The 17282-nt window shown below is 41.5% G+C and overlaps 1 protein-coding gene across 1 annotated transcript in view; it reads right to left on the bottom strand.

Annotated features, from left to right (window-relative positions):
* The window catches only part of SCN8A (sodium channel, voltage gated, type VIII, alpha subunit), a 193806-nt gene that overhangs the window by 107490 nt on the left and 69034 nt on the right, over positions 1-17282 (bottom strand). Inside the window, exon 2 of the mRNA XM_010857857.1 lies at positions 14163-14492. Within this exon, the coding sequence (XP_010856159.1) occupies positions 14163-14438 (276 nt within the window). The 5' untranslated portion in view covers positions 14439-14492. The remainder of the gene's footprint in view (positions 1-14162; positions 14493-17282) is intronic.

Here is a 17282-nt window from a genome sequence, read left to right as displayed (position 1 = left end):
AAAATTAAAAAAAAAGAAGAAATCAAACACAGTGTGCTCTGCTCAAGCTGAGTCATCTGATCCAACCCTCAGACCAATGAAGAAATCATTTTTACTAAATACTTTTTAACTCTGACAAAAAAGAAAGCCCCCTGCGTATGCCAGAGACATCACAGCAGCTGTGTATGGTATTTTCCCAAGTTAAGCTCAATGAAGATGATGCCAGCATCCCGTCTCTCTGTGGCTTTGCTGGTTCCCAGTGCTTCTGCACGTACTTTCTCATTTGCTTTGACCTTGTGACCCCCATGTCCTCCAGCCCACATCTGGAGCAGGTGACACCGATTCCTGCCTACATCCTGATCACAGGAAGACACACTGGCAGAACAGCAGCTGCTTCAGCACTGAGCCAGCATGTTCCTGCTCCCCGAGGCAGGGCGGCTCAGAACCTCCTACCTGGCCTCCCTTCCTCACCATCCTTCAGTCAAATTTGCCGTTGATCTCCTTCTCTCTTATGCTCTTGGGGTCCCCAGCCTGCAGCTGCTCTAGGCTAAAGAGGAAGGTGGATTTAGTATGTAAAGCATACTAACGCCTCTCTTCATCGCACTGTGCTCGTACCCTAGAATTTCTTCTCACTCTCCTCTCTCTTAGAAAGCTGCAGAGTAGAATGGTGAGGAGGCTTTGAGGCCACCTGGATTCAAGATCCAGCTCTGTTACTTATTAGTTGTTACGATTTTAGGCAACTAACTCAGTTGCCAAGGCTCCATTTTCTTATGGATGAAATACGGATAATGACTGACAGTAACCTATTTTATCAGATTATGAGGGTTAAATGAAAATTCACAAAAAGTCCTGACTACAGTGCCTGGCCCAGAATAAGGACTCAGAACAAATGGAATTACGACGATGCTTTTGCGGTCATACAGACCATTGCTGCTCCCTCTGTTCCTTGGCAGGGTGGCAGGAGGAGACTCTCGGAGCTAATATTCAACATATTTAGCATTCACACACGTGGCACAGGCCAGTAGGACCCTTGTGCATAAGCCAGACCAAGAGTCTACAGTCACTAGGGCCAAAGTCACAGGACACCGCACTGGTTCCAAATGGGCCCCAGGTTATCCCACACTGAAAACTCTGGAAGCAGAAGAAAATAAAAACTGCTGAGTATGTACACAGTGGGGCCCACCCTGCCTCTCTTCGTTATCTCCTGCTCACCAGACCACACCCATGCTCCAGTCACGGTGAACTCATGGTTCTAAACACTTTAATGTTGTTCACGCCTCTCTGTCTTTTCATGCACTGTTCTTTAGACCCAAACTACTCTTTCTTCTCTTCTCCAACAAGTGAAATGTTTATTAAACATACTTTAATACTTCAAGGTACAGTTCAAATATCGCCTTTTCAACATTTAACTTTCTCACACAGAATTACCCTTCCTGCTGGTGTGTTCCCACTACACTTTGTACTTCTGTTATAGCACTTAATATAGTATTGTCATTTTGTTTACACACTGATCTCCCTCATTGGACCCCGAGATCCTTACAGGCTGTTAAAGTGCTGCACTCAGTATGCCAGCAAATATGGAAAACTCAGCAGTGGCCACAGGATTGGAAAAGGTCAGTTTTTATTCCAATCCCAAAGAAAGGCAATGCCAAAGAATGTTCAAACTATGCAAAACTATACTCATTTCACATGCCAGCATAGTAATGCTCAAAATTCTCCAAGCGAGGCTTCAACAGTACGTGAACCGAGAACTTCCAGATGTTCAAGCTGGACTTAAAAAAGGTAGACAAAAAAAAAAAAAAGGTAGACAAACCAGAGATCAAATTGCCAACATCCGCTGGATCACAGAAAAAGCAAGGGAATTCCAGAAAAACATCTACTTCTGTTTCATTGACTGCACTAAAGCCTTTGACTGTATGGATCACAACAAACTGGAAAATTCTTAAAGAGATGGGAATACCAGACCACCTTACCTGCCTCCTGAGAAATCTGCATGCGGGTCAAGAAGCAATAGTTAGAACCAAACATGGAACAACAGACTGGTTCCAAACTGGGAAAGGAGTACATCAAGGCTATAGATTGTCATCCTGCTTATTTAACTTCTATGCAGATTACATCATGTGAAATGCCAGGCTGAACCACAAACTGGAATCAAGATTGCTGGGAGAAATATCAACAACCTTAGATATGCAGATGATACCACCCTTATGGCAGAAAGCGAAGAACAACATAAAATGCCTCTTGATGAAGGTCAAAGGGGAGACTGAAAAAGCTGGCTTAAAACTCAACATTCAAAAAAATGAAGACCATGGCATCCGGTTGCATCACTTCATGGCAAACAGATGGGAAAACAATGGAAACAGTGAGAGACTTTATTTTCTTGGGCTCCAAAATCACTGCAGATGGTGGCTGCAGCCACAAAATTAAAAGACGCCTGCTCCTTGGAAGAAAAGCTATAACAAACCTAGACAGCATATTAAAAAGCAGAAACATTACTTAGCTGACAAAGGTCTGTCTAGTCAAAGCTATGGTTTTGCCAGTAGTCATGTATGCATGTGATAGTTGGACCATAAAGAAGGCTGAGTGCCAAAGAATTGATGCTTTTTAGCTGTGGTGTCGAAGACTCTTGAGAGTCCCTTGGACTGCAAGGAGATCAAACCAGTCAATCCTAAAGGAAATCAATCTTGAATATTCATTAGAAGGACTGATGCTAAAGCTGAAGCTCCAATACTTTGGCCACCTGATGAGAAGAGCCAACTCGTTAGAAAAGACTGATGCTGGGAAAGACTGAAGGCGGGAGAACAAGGGGACGACAAAGGACGAGATGGTTGGAGGGCATCACTGACTCAACGGACATGAGTTTGAGCAAGCTCCAGGAGATGGTGAAGGACAGGGAAGCCTGGCATACTGCATTCCATGAGGTCACAAAGAGTCGGACACGACTGAGCGACTGAACAACAACTGTGACTTTCTTGGCTTAGCAAGCAGATGTCATATAATACCTGTCTGGGACAAGGTAGACAGTTCATACATATTTGCTGACTGAATGAATGAACCTCTTAGTCATGAAGAGATGATGTAGCTAAAATCAACTAACTTATTACTATATCCAACTTTATGCAAGGTGTCTAATTGACGTTTTCCACGCTATAGCTCATCCACTCATAAAAATTCATTCATTTTAGTTTGAAAAGTTTTCTTATGTTTTCTATATCTTAGATTGAGGCAGAGCAAGGCCTCATAGGCAGGGCCTCATACTGAGGCAATGCAAAATTATCTAAAAATGACAGAAATTATCTAAAAATGACAGCAGAAAATAAAACCTGCAATACACTCTCTAGAGACAGCATGGCATGGTAGAAAGACAAGTACTAAATTAACAGATCCCAGGAACTGAAACCTGGGTGATTCCACACACTAGGTGAGGGAATTTCAGCCGTAAATTAACGTTTCTGAGCCAAAATTTTTTCTCACTTGTAAAAATGTGCAACATTCTACTGACAGTTCCCTAATATTGGTGATCCTCAGGAATACAGAAAACTGGAGAGGCATTAATAATACCTAGAATTTGGGTGGTATCATCAACTAAAACAGCAGATGAAATAAGATAAGTAGGTTTGAGGGAAGAAAATTAGTTCAATTTTGAATACACTGAGTTGCCTACGGGAAGTCCAGATAGAGCTGCCTGGCAAGACACTGAATATTTAAGGAGTGTTCCAGGCTGGAGATATAGACTCAAGAGTAGTGAGAGAATGGATGAGATCAGTCAGGAAGTGTGCCAAGTGAGAGGAACACAGGCCAAGGACTGAACCCACGGGAATGTCAACACTTAAGGGAAAGGTGGAAGAAATGAAGGAGAAAGAAGAGAAAGAATAGTCCAAGGTGTAAGATGAATTAGGCCAAGGAAGTAAAGAGCTGCAAGAATCAGGGAGTCATGAATAGTGCTAAATACAGCAAGGAGGTTCAGTGAGATAAGAACTGAAAAAAATATCGATTAGATTTGGCAATTTGAGATCACGGAGGATCTTATACTGAGAATGCAGTCAAGAGGGGAGGATGAGAGTCAGGCTGCAAGGATGGAGGGGTGGGTGGGAGATGCGTGGGTGGTGAGGGCAAGTCAAAGGCGACTCTTTAAAAGCTTCAGTGGCGTGGAAAGACAGATTACGCCTCCTGGGGGCATGGGGTCAAGCATAGATTGATGAAGATGGGAAGGCTTTGAGTACGTTTATAGGCTGAGGGGAAGAACCACTCTGAAAGGGGAAGACTGAAAGTACAGAAAAGAGAGGGGATGACTGAGAGTCAAGTGCCAGAGAAGGTTGACAGGCAGGGTCAAAGGCACAAGGAGCAGGACTGACCTTGAGAAGCAGATGGGTTGGGCACCTTATCCTCTGAAATTGGGGGACTCTTTTATTCAAACTTAATTCCACAGGCCAAAGTGTATAGATTCACAGTGTCTGGAATATGACTGCGTCTTCAGAGCAGATATCAAACATATCGCTAGAGTCAGAGTTGACTCTAGAAATTTCATTTCATGTGGAAATCTTAATCTTGAATTCTGTCAAACAGAGTTATACACAAAGAATTTACAGCTCATGTAAATTTGGAATCGATCAGTAAGAGAAGCATCCCTCTGTACAATGATGTCACAGTCTTACTCTCCTTGACTTAGAAGGGATTTAAACTCTGGTAAATTATAAATCTAATAAATTAGAAAGATGATCAATATCACTGTAATCTTGAGACATCCTTCAGCATTTAAATGGTCATTATTAAATACCCCATTCAACAGGTTAATTCTTAATAGAATAAAATTATTTCATGACCTATGCTCTGTAGGAACTATTAGAGACCAATTCCTAAAATTACCAGTCAGTGGGATTTTACGGTTCAGGAGATTTGCTAATAAAAATAATACACATCCAAGAATTCAGGTAAAAGCTGTTACACCACAATGTGGCTCAGAACTTTGGAGCTGCAACTCAGAACTTGTACAAGGTCCAGAGAAGACCTGAGGTTCTTTTCTGGGGAAAATGCTAGGTTTATCTATATGTGCCCCTATAGCTCACATGAATGCTGAAACCTACTGAACTCCCACCTATGTAAAAATCTGAGATTGACAAACTCAATGGGGTGACAATACTGGCTTTTACACAACTCAGAATATCTGCAGTATGGGTCCTTTCAAAGATTATAATTTGACTTCCCTGGTGGCTCAGATGGTATAGGTCCTTTCAAAGATTAAAGTTTAGTACTTGCTAAAAGTCTATTTAAGACAGCACTGTAGCCCTTGATTCTTCTGGATTCTCCAAGTTTAGGTCTCTGTACCAAGGTTAGAGTACCACAATCTTTAAAGTACCTGGACTCTATTAACTTTATTAATGTACCTATCACTACCTGCAATAATTTTTATTTCTTTAACAGTTTATTATCTGTCTCCCCAACAAAAACTAACTTCCAAGCAGAGTATATAGAACTTGCCTGCTTTGTTCCCAAGGGCATGGAACAGAACCTAGGTATGTAGAAATTGCTCAGTAACAATTTATCAAGTTGTCAGATAAAGGACTGAATGTCCTTAAGCCTCTACAATCAATCACAAAGTCCTTTCAGTTTATACTCACTTTTGATGTCACCGAGTCCCCTCACTTTTCACTTCCACCCCGATCGTTTGTTTAGACCCTCACCATCACTACTTCATAGCCGGCCGCTCTGTCCAAGCTCTCTTTCCCTCTGGTCCATACCACACATCACTGTCACACTCGCCTCCTGAAGGCACAACTTCAATCACATATCCTTACTCCCATTCAAAACTCTTCAGCAGTTCTCTATTACTTAACAAGTGAAGACCAGACTTCTCAGTCTAACATTACAAGCTCTCCATGACTTGGCTCCAGCACTCCCTTCCCAGAGTCACTGCCCACTCTCCAAATTCCAATCAAATGAGACGAGTCCACTTTCTCTTACACTGTCCTATGCCCTGGTTTCTGAGTCTTTGTTCATATTCTTCTCTCTGCCTATAATGTTACAGTCTATCTCTCATTTCTAAAATCCAAACCCTAATCCAAACATTACTCCTACTATGAAGTAAATAAGGCCTGTTCTGAGGCCCCCTATCAAAAGTGATATCACACTACACACTATTATGTTATAAGCTACAGAATGGTAAAAACTGACTTTATTAATCTTTGTTTCCCACAAGCGAACCCAATACCCCCAAGGCCTCACACAGAGGAAGTACTCAAGAAGTAATGACTGAATAAACAGATCATATTTTATATGAGACAACCCAAACTAATATATATTCCACGTCAGTTTCTCTCATTTCCGTTAGAGTCAGTTAATACTGGGAGGGTAGCACAACTCCCACGGCCAAGAAAGCAGCCAAACAATAAAAGAAGACCGGACAGAACAACTTAGAATATTCAGGAAATTACATCCTTTGTATAATAAAGACTTGAGACCAATAAATCAAGAAGAGCACTAGGTGGAGGCCATCACCTAGTGGTCTCTTGATGACATCGCTCCTCATTCTAAGGCTCTACAAGAGGAGAGGTCAGACTGGTGGCATGTAACAGTAGTTCAGCCCTCCAAAATCTCTAAAATATCAGGAAACCTATTTCCTGATCTACTTGTTCAGCCCCTAAAGGAAACTAATTCTTCAGGAAAGGAAAAGATACGCTGGTAATCGGTCTTTTCCCCCGGAGAGTTCCATTTAGTTTGGTAGATGGGAAAACTTTTCATTTGGGGAAAAAAAAAAACCCATGATGTACCCTTTCATGGTCAAAGCACTTAGAAAAGTACATTGTGTTTTCATATGCATTACCTCATAAGACTAACTCATTCATTTAACAGATACGGGTTGAACACTTACTACAGGGCATGAACACACTGCTCTGGCTAATGAGCTTACAAGAGGATGAACAAACAAACAAATATATCGTATGCTAGGTGTATAATGGAGAAAAATGAAGCAGGGCTGGTACAATAGGCTGTTTTGTTTTGTACTGGGTAGGCAAGAAATATTCTTCACAACAGCACTGTAGGATACCTGGGAGCTTAGTTATTAGCATAATTTTAATCTTCCAGATTAGGGAAACTGAGATGCTGAATGGTTAAGTGACATGCCGGAGATTCTCCAGAATCAAGTGGAAATGGGATTAGAAACAAGGTTTCCCAACTTCTGGTCTATTACTAAAGCTATAAAAGAGGAATGTGATTTAAGAATGCTTAAGTTCCTTTCCATCTAGATAATCATACTCATAGAATAGAAAAGAACTCTGTATATGAATGTCATTAACCCATCACCCTTATAATGGCCTTCCAGCCACTGGCTCACAAGCATTTGCCTCAATTTGATTTGGTGAATAAAATAATGGAAACATTTTGTTTTTTATATTGTTGCAAAACAGTTTTTTAAAACAAAGTTTTAAAACATCTAATTTTTATTTAAAACGGAAAGCAGCATCTAGGCTTATTACTGGAGTAGACAATGGCACCCCACTCCAGTACTCTTGCCTGGAAAATCCCACGGACGGAGGAGCCTGGTAGGCTGCAGTCCATGGGATCGCTGGGAGTCAGACACGACTGAGCGACTTCACTTTCACTTTTCACTTTCATGCATTGGAGAAGGAAATGGCAACCCACTCCAGTGTTCTTGCCTGGAGAATCCCAGGGATGGGGGAGCCTGTTGGGCTGCCGTTTATGGGATCACACAGAGTCGGACACGACTGAAGCGACTTAGCAGCAGCAGCAGCAGCAGGCTTATTATGCAAAAACAGGCAATGTTAATATCATATTAGCAATATTTCAAATCACACATAATGAACATACTCTCCTTTAACTGTCTCTGCTCTGCACACCTGTTGAAAGTGTGTGAAACTAGATTCAGCAAGGATTTTCTGCCAGGAGCTCATGGGTCTGTGTGTGTGAGAGCCTTAACAGTTCTTCATTTGAGGAAGCTGATGGCACTAATACTAGTGAGGTAAGGAGAAAACTGTCAACGTTGCTGGGAACGGAGGCCCTGCAATACCTAACCTGTTGTTCAGTCGCTCAGTCATGTCTGACTCTTTGAGACCCCATGGACTACAGCACACCAGGCTTCCCTGTCCTTTACTATCTCCCAGAGTTTGCTCAAACTCATGTCCATTGAGTCAGTGATACCATCCAACCATCTCATCTGTTGTCCCCTTTGCCTCCTGCCCTCAATCTTTCCCAGCATCAGGGTCTTTTTCAGTGAGTTGGTTCTTCGCATCAGGTGGCCAAAGTACTGGAAGTTAAACCTAAAAACCACTTCTTATCAAACACAGGGCTGAGATCTTAATGTGTCAGGAGGAGAAATCAGTTTCAATGTAAAGAATCAAGTTAGGCTATTAGGAAGAAGAGGCTTCAGGGCTAGGCCTGGATGAATCGGGAGAGTGTCACGAGGTGAAGTTAAAGGACAGAGTATATTCCAAGAGGAGGGAATGAAGACCAGAAGGCAGGGAGGACACTAGGGAAACACAACAGCTTGCTACAGTAAACATATATGATAGGCATACATGTAAAATGTATGTCTAGTTGCCCACTCTTACCTTGCAGATATTACAGACAAGGAAACTGAAGCCCAGAGAATTTAAGTGATTTGGCCAAGGGCAGACAAGGGGCAAAGGCAGAACTAAAACGAAGGTTTTTATATTCCCAGTAGGTACTCTTTTCACTGCACCATTCTGCTGGTAAGCTCGGGGATTGATAATTGAAAGGAAAGATAATTTTCCTTTGCAAGTAAAAAAATGTGAAGACGTAGGTTAAGTAAAAGTGTCGTGTGTTAGTCGCTCAGTCTTGTCTGACTCTACGGACTGTAGCCTGCCAGGCTCCTCTGTCCAGGGAGTTCTCCAGGCATGAATATAGGAGTGGGTAGCCATTCCCTTCTCCAGGGGATCTTCCTGACCCAGGGATTGAACCTGAGTCTCCTGCATTGCAGGCAGATTCTTTATGGTCTGAGCCACCAGGGAAGCTCTGGTTAAATAAATTCCCTCCAAATTACAGGTATAGCTGAACAGTGGTAGCAATACTGATACTGAGCCCAAGTCTCCTGAACAAATTGTCCAGGGCTACCAGACTACTTAGAGCTCCTTCACTTGAGAAGGTAAAACAATGGAGCTAACACACAGACCTCCTTTCCCTGAGAAGCATGGCCTTCTTAGGGCCCATGCTAAGAAGGGCTATTACACCACAGGAATCATCAGGGATGTGAGTGAAAAAGCAGGTCCCCCAGCCCATCTCCATATGTGCACGTCCAGTTTCAGAAGAACTGAACCAACTGAGACAGAAGGTCAATTAATGAAAAATTAGAAAAGTGGAAAACTAGAAACACGTTGTAACAAACTGACAGGAGGCACTGGCTTTTGACAAAGTTATTTTACATTATTAAACTTATAAAATGAGGAGGCTGAACTAGATGATGTCTAAGGCCACCATATTCTAATTTTCTATGATTCTAGGTTGACTCCAATCTGCAAGAAAAGACAGACATGAAAACTTGAAGGTAAACTGAACTTTAGGAGACCATATGTACTTTTTTAATGCAATAGGTATGTACCCTATTTAAAAGCACATAATCAATCCTATAATTTGGATTTTTGTTTATAGGACTTTCTTACAAGAGAGCATATCCACTGAACAAAAAGGATACACATAACAGTCACTGGTTTTCAAGAACAGGAGAAAGAGTAGAAGCTAACTCTGAAGGCCTTCTTTCAACTTAATCCATAGATTTTCTTGCTGCCAACTTAAGACAGCTCTTAGAAATATACAAGGCCGTTTAAAATTCAACAAATTGCTATAAGCAAACATGGCCCATTCTTTTTAACTTTGCATAATATTTCATAAAACAAAAAAATCAAGAGTCATTTAACCACTCACTATACAGAAAATAAATAATTTTTAAAAATTCAACAAGTTATTATTAAGAATTGGAGAGTATAGTTTGTAGTGAAGACAGAAAGACTAGGAGCAACAGAGAAAAAGTCCTTGGTTTGATTCACTAAAGAAAGTGTGGAAGGGGAGAAATGAACTGAAAATTTACCCTGTTAAAACTTAAGGTTCTACAGTATGAAAGAAGGGAAAACAAATGACAAAATTAAGACTTTAATTGACTTTAAAAAATAACAGAAAGAAAACCAAGAACAAAGGCATTCACGTCAGTTCAAGTTCCTAAAAATAACTTGTTTGTTTTTGCTTGTACGTATACTGTTATAAATAGCTTCCCTCATAGCTCAGTCAGTAAAGAATCTGCCTGCAATGCAGGAGACCTGGGTTCAATTCCTGGGTCAGTAAGATCCCCTGGAGAAGGAAATGGCTACCCATTCCAGGATTCTTGCCTGGAGAATTCCATGGACAGAGGAGCCTAGCAGGCTACATACAGTCCATGGGGTCACAAGAGTTGGACACGATTTAGTGACTAAACCACCACCACCATACTGTGTAAAGAAACTCTGGAAGATACTACTAACAGTGCTTACCTGTTCAGGGAGGCAGGACATGCACAGATGAGAGATGGGTATAAACGGGAGACTTTTTACTGAGGTCTTCTTTACTGAATAGCTTTTACTGAACTTTTAACCATGGAAACATATTACCTATTTTATTTTTATTTTTTGGCTACAGCACACGGCTTATGGGATCTCAGTTTCCCAGCCAAGGATCAAACCCACACCCCCTGCAGTGGGAGCATGAAATCTTAACCACTGGATCACCAGGAAAGTCCTTATATTACCTATTTTTAATATTAAATACATTTAAAAGTTTAAATGTCCTTTAAATTCAATTATTTGCAGGTAACACTTGAAAAACAAGAAAGTCAAAGAACGGAGACATCCAAACAAAGTACCAAGAAGCGAAGAACATATTGTAGCACCGGGAGGTCTGAGACAATTCAAGGAAAGGGTGATCTGGATTGTGGAGGACCATCTGGGGAAGTCAGGTGAAAAGTTCCATGAATACCACTGTTCAGGGCCCCACGTAACTCACGACAGCTCACACCAGTGCCAGCTTGTACAATAGTACCTTGAAAATGGGAAACACATATCTCATGGCCCTGTGTCCCTGGACACTGTAAAGTCTACAATGGATGAAACCAGAACTTTACTAATAGGGAACTAGTTTTCTTTCATCCTCTAAAATAAAGAGAGAAGGAAATGAGAAACCAGTTTCCATGAGTCCCAAAAATGATCAATGAGGTAGAAAACGAGAACCAAAAAGAAAAAAATTAAGAAATCCATTTGTAGCATTAAGCAAAGAAAAGAGATTTTACTTTGCAAGAATTACTTAAGGCAGCCCCCTTGAGAAACAAACAGAAAGAATGTCCTTACTTAAGGTCATTTCTCTTCTCAGGATGTTTTGGTTTATGGGTTGATTCCCAGTGTGCTTCCTCATAGGGGAGACCTTGTTAATCCAGCCCAGTGAAAGGCCTATTTAGTAAGAAGTATTAGTAATGCTGGTGAAGATATGCAAGTGAATTTAAACAAGCCTATTTCTTTAATCAACTGAAAAAGTCCTTATTTAAAAATAAAATTAATACCTCTGAAGTGCTACTAATGCTCTCTCTTGTCATGGGTGTTTATTTGCTTTATAATAATCATTAAACTAAGCATTTATATTTTATATATATATAAAAGCATTTATATTTTAAGAATTTTTCTGCATGGTGGTGTATTTCAGTTTTTTTTTTTTAAAGAATTTTAAAAACACAATTAAAGTTATCCTTTCCATAAACTATTTACCCTGTGGTGAGGCCAAAGGCCAAAATCAGATTTCCTATTATGAAGAGTCAGTCCCCTACTGGACTGCCATTAACATCTGGCCTACCCAAAAAGGGGTAGCCATTAGGGCCAGAGACCCACTGTCTTTGGGTCCTCACTTCCAAGTTAGCACCACTGAAGTCTAAGGCATTGGGAATGAAAAGAGGCTGTCTACAGGGCAGGAACCAGGGGAAAAGGCATGCCAAGGAAAACTAGGTTCTGACAATGAACCTAGCTCTCTAGTTTTAAGAAGACGAAATTTAATTTGTATCTGAGTTGGAAAAACAAATAGTTCAAATAAAAGCAAAGAGGTTTTAGCCACCTGAAAGGCCAGGGTCCAAAGGGCCTTACCTATCAGTTTATTGCCATAAGGCTTCTCTGGTGGCTCAGAGGGTAAAGTGTCTGCCTGCAATGCAGGAGACCCAGGTTCAATCCCTGGGTCGGCAAGATCCCCTGGAGAAGGAAATGGCAACCCACTCCAGTACTCTTGCCCGGAAAATCCCGGTCAGGGGAGTCTGGGAGTCTACAGTCCATGGGGTTGCAAAGAGTTGGACTTTCACTTTATTGCCACAGGAGTATTTTCTGAAAAAGTTCTACTAAGACTATGGATGCAAGAGCAGGAAAGAGGAGGGAAATATATCTTAAAATATTTCAAAATTTTACAATCAACAGAATATTCTTCTGAAAACAGCCTAAGATTCCATGTTTCCTTATTCACTAATCCAGATATTTAAACCTTGTCTCCTTCCTCACCCACCTACCCCTATTCAGCAAAGGCGAGATTAAAACTTTAGATTTTAAAAGAGGGAGAAGTAAACAAGGAAATCAAAGACACTTTATGAAAACTTAGCCCCAGAATTTGACACTTGACCAAGTCCTTAGAGGTCTTATTCAACCTCTCAGTTTCTACCACGTCTATGAGACATTTAGGCAGAGTGGTGAAATGACTTACTAAAGGACATGAACTAGTTTTGAGAAGATTTTTTCTTTATTTACTACTTCCCCCCACCATGAACTATTTGTGGCAGCTTAAAAAACACACATACTAAAAAGATAACTATAAATAATAAACATGGTGAATTATGATAGAGCAAGGATTTCTTCTAATCTAGTACTTTTTTATATCATATGATGTTTTGTTCCTTAAACTTTCTAAATTTCCCAGTAGAAGTTATAGGCTACCAATTCTGCCTTGTTCCCAGTAGATAGCTGTTCTGAGCTGCAAGAGAAGTGAGCAGGTGAAGGGTCATTTTGTGTAGACAATTACTCAACTGTTTTTGCCACTCGGAACTAAGATGCCTCCACAACTACAGCTTAATCAAGAGATCTGTTCACCTTGAGTCTTACTTCTGGCCAGTTGTTAAGACAAAGAAACAGAAATTTCTTCCCAAACTGAGACTGAAAGGCAATTTTAGTTAAGGTCAGTTTAGAAGGCAGTTTGGTTAATAAAGGCAGTTAAGCTTTATATTTGTAAATATATAATTACACAAAGTCCTTTTCCCCTTCATCTGGAAACACCTATGGATTTAATTCTTTCAATGACACCTGTCAAATGAGGGATCTCTAACATGCTATCTGATGTCAGCCTTTAGCATTTATGGCTAACTACTTGGCTTTTGGATTAACTGGGGGCTTTGCTTCTTCACTTGTTGCTTAGTTTCAAAAGATAATCATGAGAAAGAACCCCCCCCCAAAAAAAAAAAAGAAACCCAAAGTTTGGTCAAATATGTTAGGGAAATTTGTAACTCTTGGCCAAATGAAGATCGGTATTTCTTTCACTCACATTCCCTGCTAGCAGGAATAACAGAACTGATTCTCATATTAAGAATCAGTGCTGGTGGAACTCAGACAACGTGTAACAAGGCCAAAGACCTGGCCTTCTCACTGGCCCAGTTTGGTTTACTCTATTCTATTCCTGTCCCCGGTGGTTATGACCTAATGTCACAAAGGAGGCGAGGTTAGAGTACAAATGCATCTCTATTACATTAACAATAGGCTCTGTCGATACTGCAATATCATTTTTATATTTAAAGATAGGATTCTGAATGTGTGGGTGAGCAAGATTCTACAGGGCTGTACCATCTCTCAGTATGCCAATTTTTCTTGCACTATATCAAACAGTCCCCATTTCATTTATGTAACCCCCCCTTTTTTTTAAAATAAATCTTTTTCTGATTTGACATGGAGCCAAAAACAGAAGTCTTATTAACAGATTGAGAAGTGCCAAGACCCACAAATGACTCTTGGTAGCAATTAAAACAAAAAAGAACCCCCATAAACTGGAACTGAAACAAAAGTTGAACTACTTATCCAAACTCTGGCAAAGAGACACAACTCTTTCTCCCCATCTCCCCTAAGCCTGTTAGGAAAAGGGGATCTGAAGCTGCTGCTCCTTCTCCTCCAACTCACTTTCTGCGTCAAATAGTATGGGTCAAAGTCCTCCAGGGGAACCGCGACCAAGCCTTGTGGGATGTCCCCATAGATGAAAGGCAAACTCTTCCCTGCCTCCAGGTCACTGTTTGGCTTGGGCTTGCTGTCCTCATCGTCCTCCCGATGACTGCCATCGGCCTTGGGCGGCTTCTTGAGCTTGCTCTCGGCGATGCGCCTCTCGATGTTTGCCAGTGACTCAGGGGTGAAAGGCTTGAAACTATCAGGGCCTGGTGGTGCGAGCAGCCGCGCTGCCATCTTCTCATCCTGCAGCAGCTTCGTTAGTTATGCTGCGTCCAGGACAGGTCAGCTCTGGAAGAAACAGCAACACAGACCGCATTAATCAATCAGTACTCTAAAAGGAGGCCAGACCAAACCACCTCACGCTCAACCTCTATTCACAGTCTTCGCAACATGTAGTTTCTTCCATGACACGGTTATTTTTCTCTTCAGAAAATCTGTGGCACGAACGGACAAGGCAATGTTCATAACCACCCCCTCAGGGGAATGAGCAGCCAAGGAGATCAAAACATGGGGGTCTTCTGGATTGCTAGTTTTTATCACTGACTTAGATACTACTCCCCTGGTGGCTCAGACGGTAAAGCGTCTGTCTACAATCGGGAGACCTGGGTTCGATCCCTGGGTCAGAAAGTTCCCTGGAGAAGGAAAAGGCAACCCACTCCAGTACTCTTGCCTAGAAAATCCCATGGACGGAGGAGCCTGGGGTCCATGGGGTCGCAAAGAGTCTGAGCAACTTCACTTTCACTTTCGACACAACTCACCATCAGGGACCAACTCCAAAGATACATTCCATACCCTCTATGTTTAAGTGAAGAAAGTCAGGCAAATACAAATACTATATGCTATCACTGTACGTGGGATCTAAAAATGACAACAGACTAGAGAATATAACAAAAAAGAAGCAGACTCACAGATATAGACAAGAAATCACTGGTTCGTTGTTTAGTTGCTAGTTCGTGTCCAACTCTTTTGCGACCTCATGGAATGTAGCCTGCCAGGCACCTCTGTCCATGGGATTTCCCAGGCAAGAATATTGGAGTGGGTTGTCATTTCCTTCTCCAGGGAACCTTCCCGACCCATGGATTGAACCCATGCCTCCTGTATCGGCAAGTGGATTCTTCACCACTGAGCCACCAGGGAAGCCCAAACTAGTGGTTACCAGTGAGGAAAGGGGAGGAAAGGGGGGTAATATAGGGATGGAGAGGTACAAACTATTAGGTATAAAGTAAGCTACAAGGATATAAAGGACAACACAGGGAATGTAGCCAATATTTTATAATAACTATAAATGGAATATAACCTTTAAAAATTGTGAATCACAAAATTATATACCTGTAACTTATATAATATTGTACAGCAACTATACTTTAATAAAAAACATAAAAGATTTTCTTATAGACAACATTTTAAAAAAAGGTATATTCCATACTCTCAAGGAACGTCTATTCTAAGTAAATGAGGATATTTAACATGACCCAGAGGTGCACATCTATGCTCAAGTCGTCTTCTTCCAAGGACCGCACAAGGGCAAACTGTCACTCTTTTCACATTTCAGCTTCTGAAAACACTAAACCCTTCAAAACTTTGGAGGCACAACAAATAGCATAAAAGCACTTCCATGGGCTTCGGCTCTTTTGTTTCAAGTTCTTTTTCAATTCACAAAGTTTTGTAAAAATCGGTCTGGGATAAAAGTCCAGACCAAGCTGATGACCAAGCTCATGCCAGAGAAAATCACAAAGCAATTTTCTTCAAGGAGAGGGCAGACATTGCTCCACGTACCTCCCACTCAGCAACAGGAAAGCAAGTGGAGGCGGAATCTTAGACACTTTCCTCTGAGGCAATATAGCCTTGCAGGGTGAACGACAGCAGAAAGGCCCCTGAGCTGGGCTCACGCCAGAAGGGCAGGAAGTGAGAACTGAATCACAGTTCAAATTCCCTTCTCAACAGAGAACCTGAAGGAGTACCATACTAGAGCCAACGATTTCTGAGCAAGGTATCTGAAAAACCCATTTTCATGTATGTTTATACAGAGCCCTAGGTTACTGAAATACACATCTGGGAACAAGGGGCTCCCTAATGTCAAAGCCACAGTGTTATAAAGGCCACAGCAGGTGGGTCTCCCTGTGAAAGCTCTGGTAGTGCGGTGTTGCTGCTTCTCCCCTTCATTGTGTGAGCTCTACAGACTATCCAGGAAATTGTCTTAAAAGGCCAAAGACTGTTCCTTTCTTCCCACTTAGCCCTTAGGGTCCTCTTCAAGGCAAGTATCCATAAAACTTGAGGCTCCTCAAGAGAACAGTAGTAGAGTTATCTCTAAATAATTTGGCAGTGAAATACCCAAGGGCTCTTTCCATATTACAAATACACCTGCAGAGAGCCCCAATTCTCCAATGGTGGCAAGGTGGTGGTGGCATTTTCCAAAGGCAGTGCATGGTATCCACGCGGGCTGATCGCTCACTGGGCTACAGACTGGCACCAGGGAGGCCAGAACCACAAGTTCACTCCCACTGCACGCACACAAGACGCCGTCCCACAGATAGCGGGATCAGAGAAATCATTTCACATATGAGGCATGGGATTTTAGAGCTGCGAGGGATTTTATATATCCAGACCATTTCAAGAATTAGAAAACTTGCAGTCAAAAGAGATGAAACTTGCCCAAAGTCACAGGCCAAGGGAAAAAAAAATCACAAAGAACTCTGACTCCTCCTGCTCATACTTCTTTTATTATGACAAGTATCAGTTGCCCATCTTCTGATCCTACTCCGACTCCCACTACTCCTCAAAAGGAAAAATCTGGTTCGAGCAAATCACAGGCTAATGCCAATGGTTCTTCTGATCTAAGACTTTACTCATACTGTTTTCCCCAAACCTAAAATTCCTTTCCTCTTATCAGTCTCTGAATTGCCTCCAATAAAACCTTACTCCTCCAGAGAACCTTCCCATCAGCTCTAGCCTTTACTAATTTTTTTCCATGCGTGAACTCCTACAGCTTTGTCATGATCACAGTTAACATTCATCACATGTTTGCTATGTTCAGGTATTGTTCCAAGCACCTTGCTTGTATTAAGTCGTTTAATCTCC

This window comes from Bison bison, unplaced genomic scaffold (assembly GCF_000754665.1).
Source record: "Bison bison bison isolate TAMUID 2011002044 unplaced genomic scaffold, Bison_UMD1.0 scf7180017864383, whole genome shotgun sequence".
In the NCBI taxonomy this organism is placed as follows: domain Eukaryota; kingdom Metazoa; phylum Chordata; class Mammalia; order Artiodactyla; family Bovidae; genus Bison; species Bison bison.
Note: the sequence above shows the minus strand (reverse complement) of the source record. Positions and strands in the feature narration are given on the sequence as shown.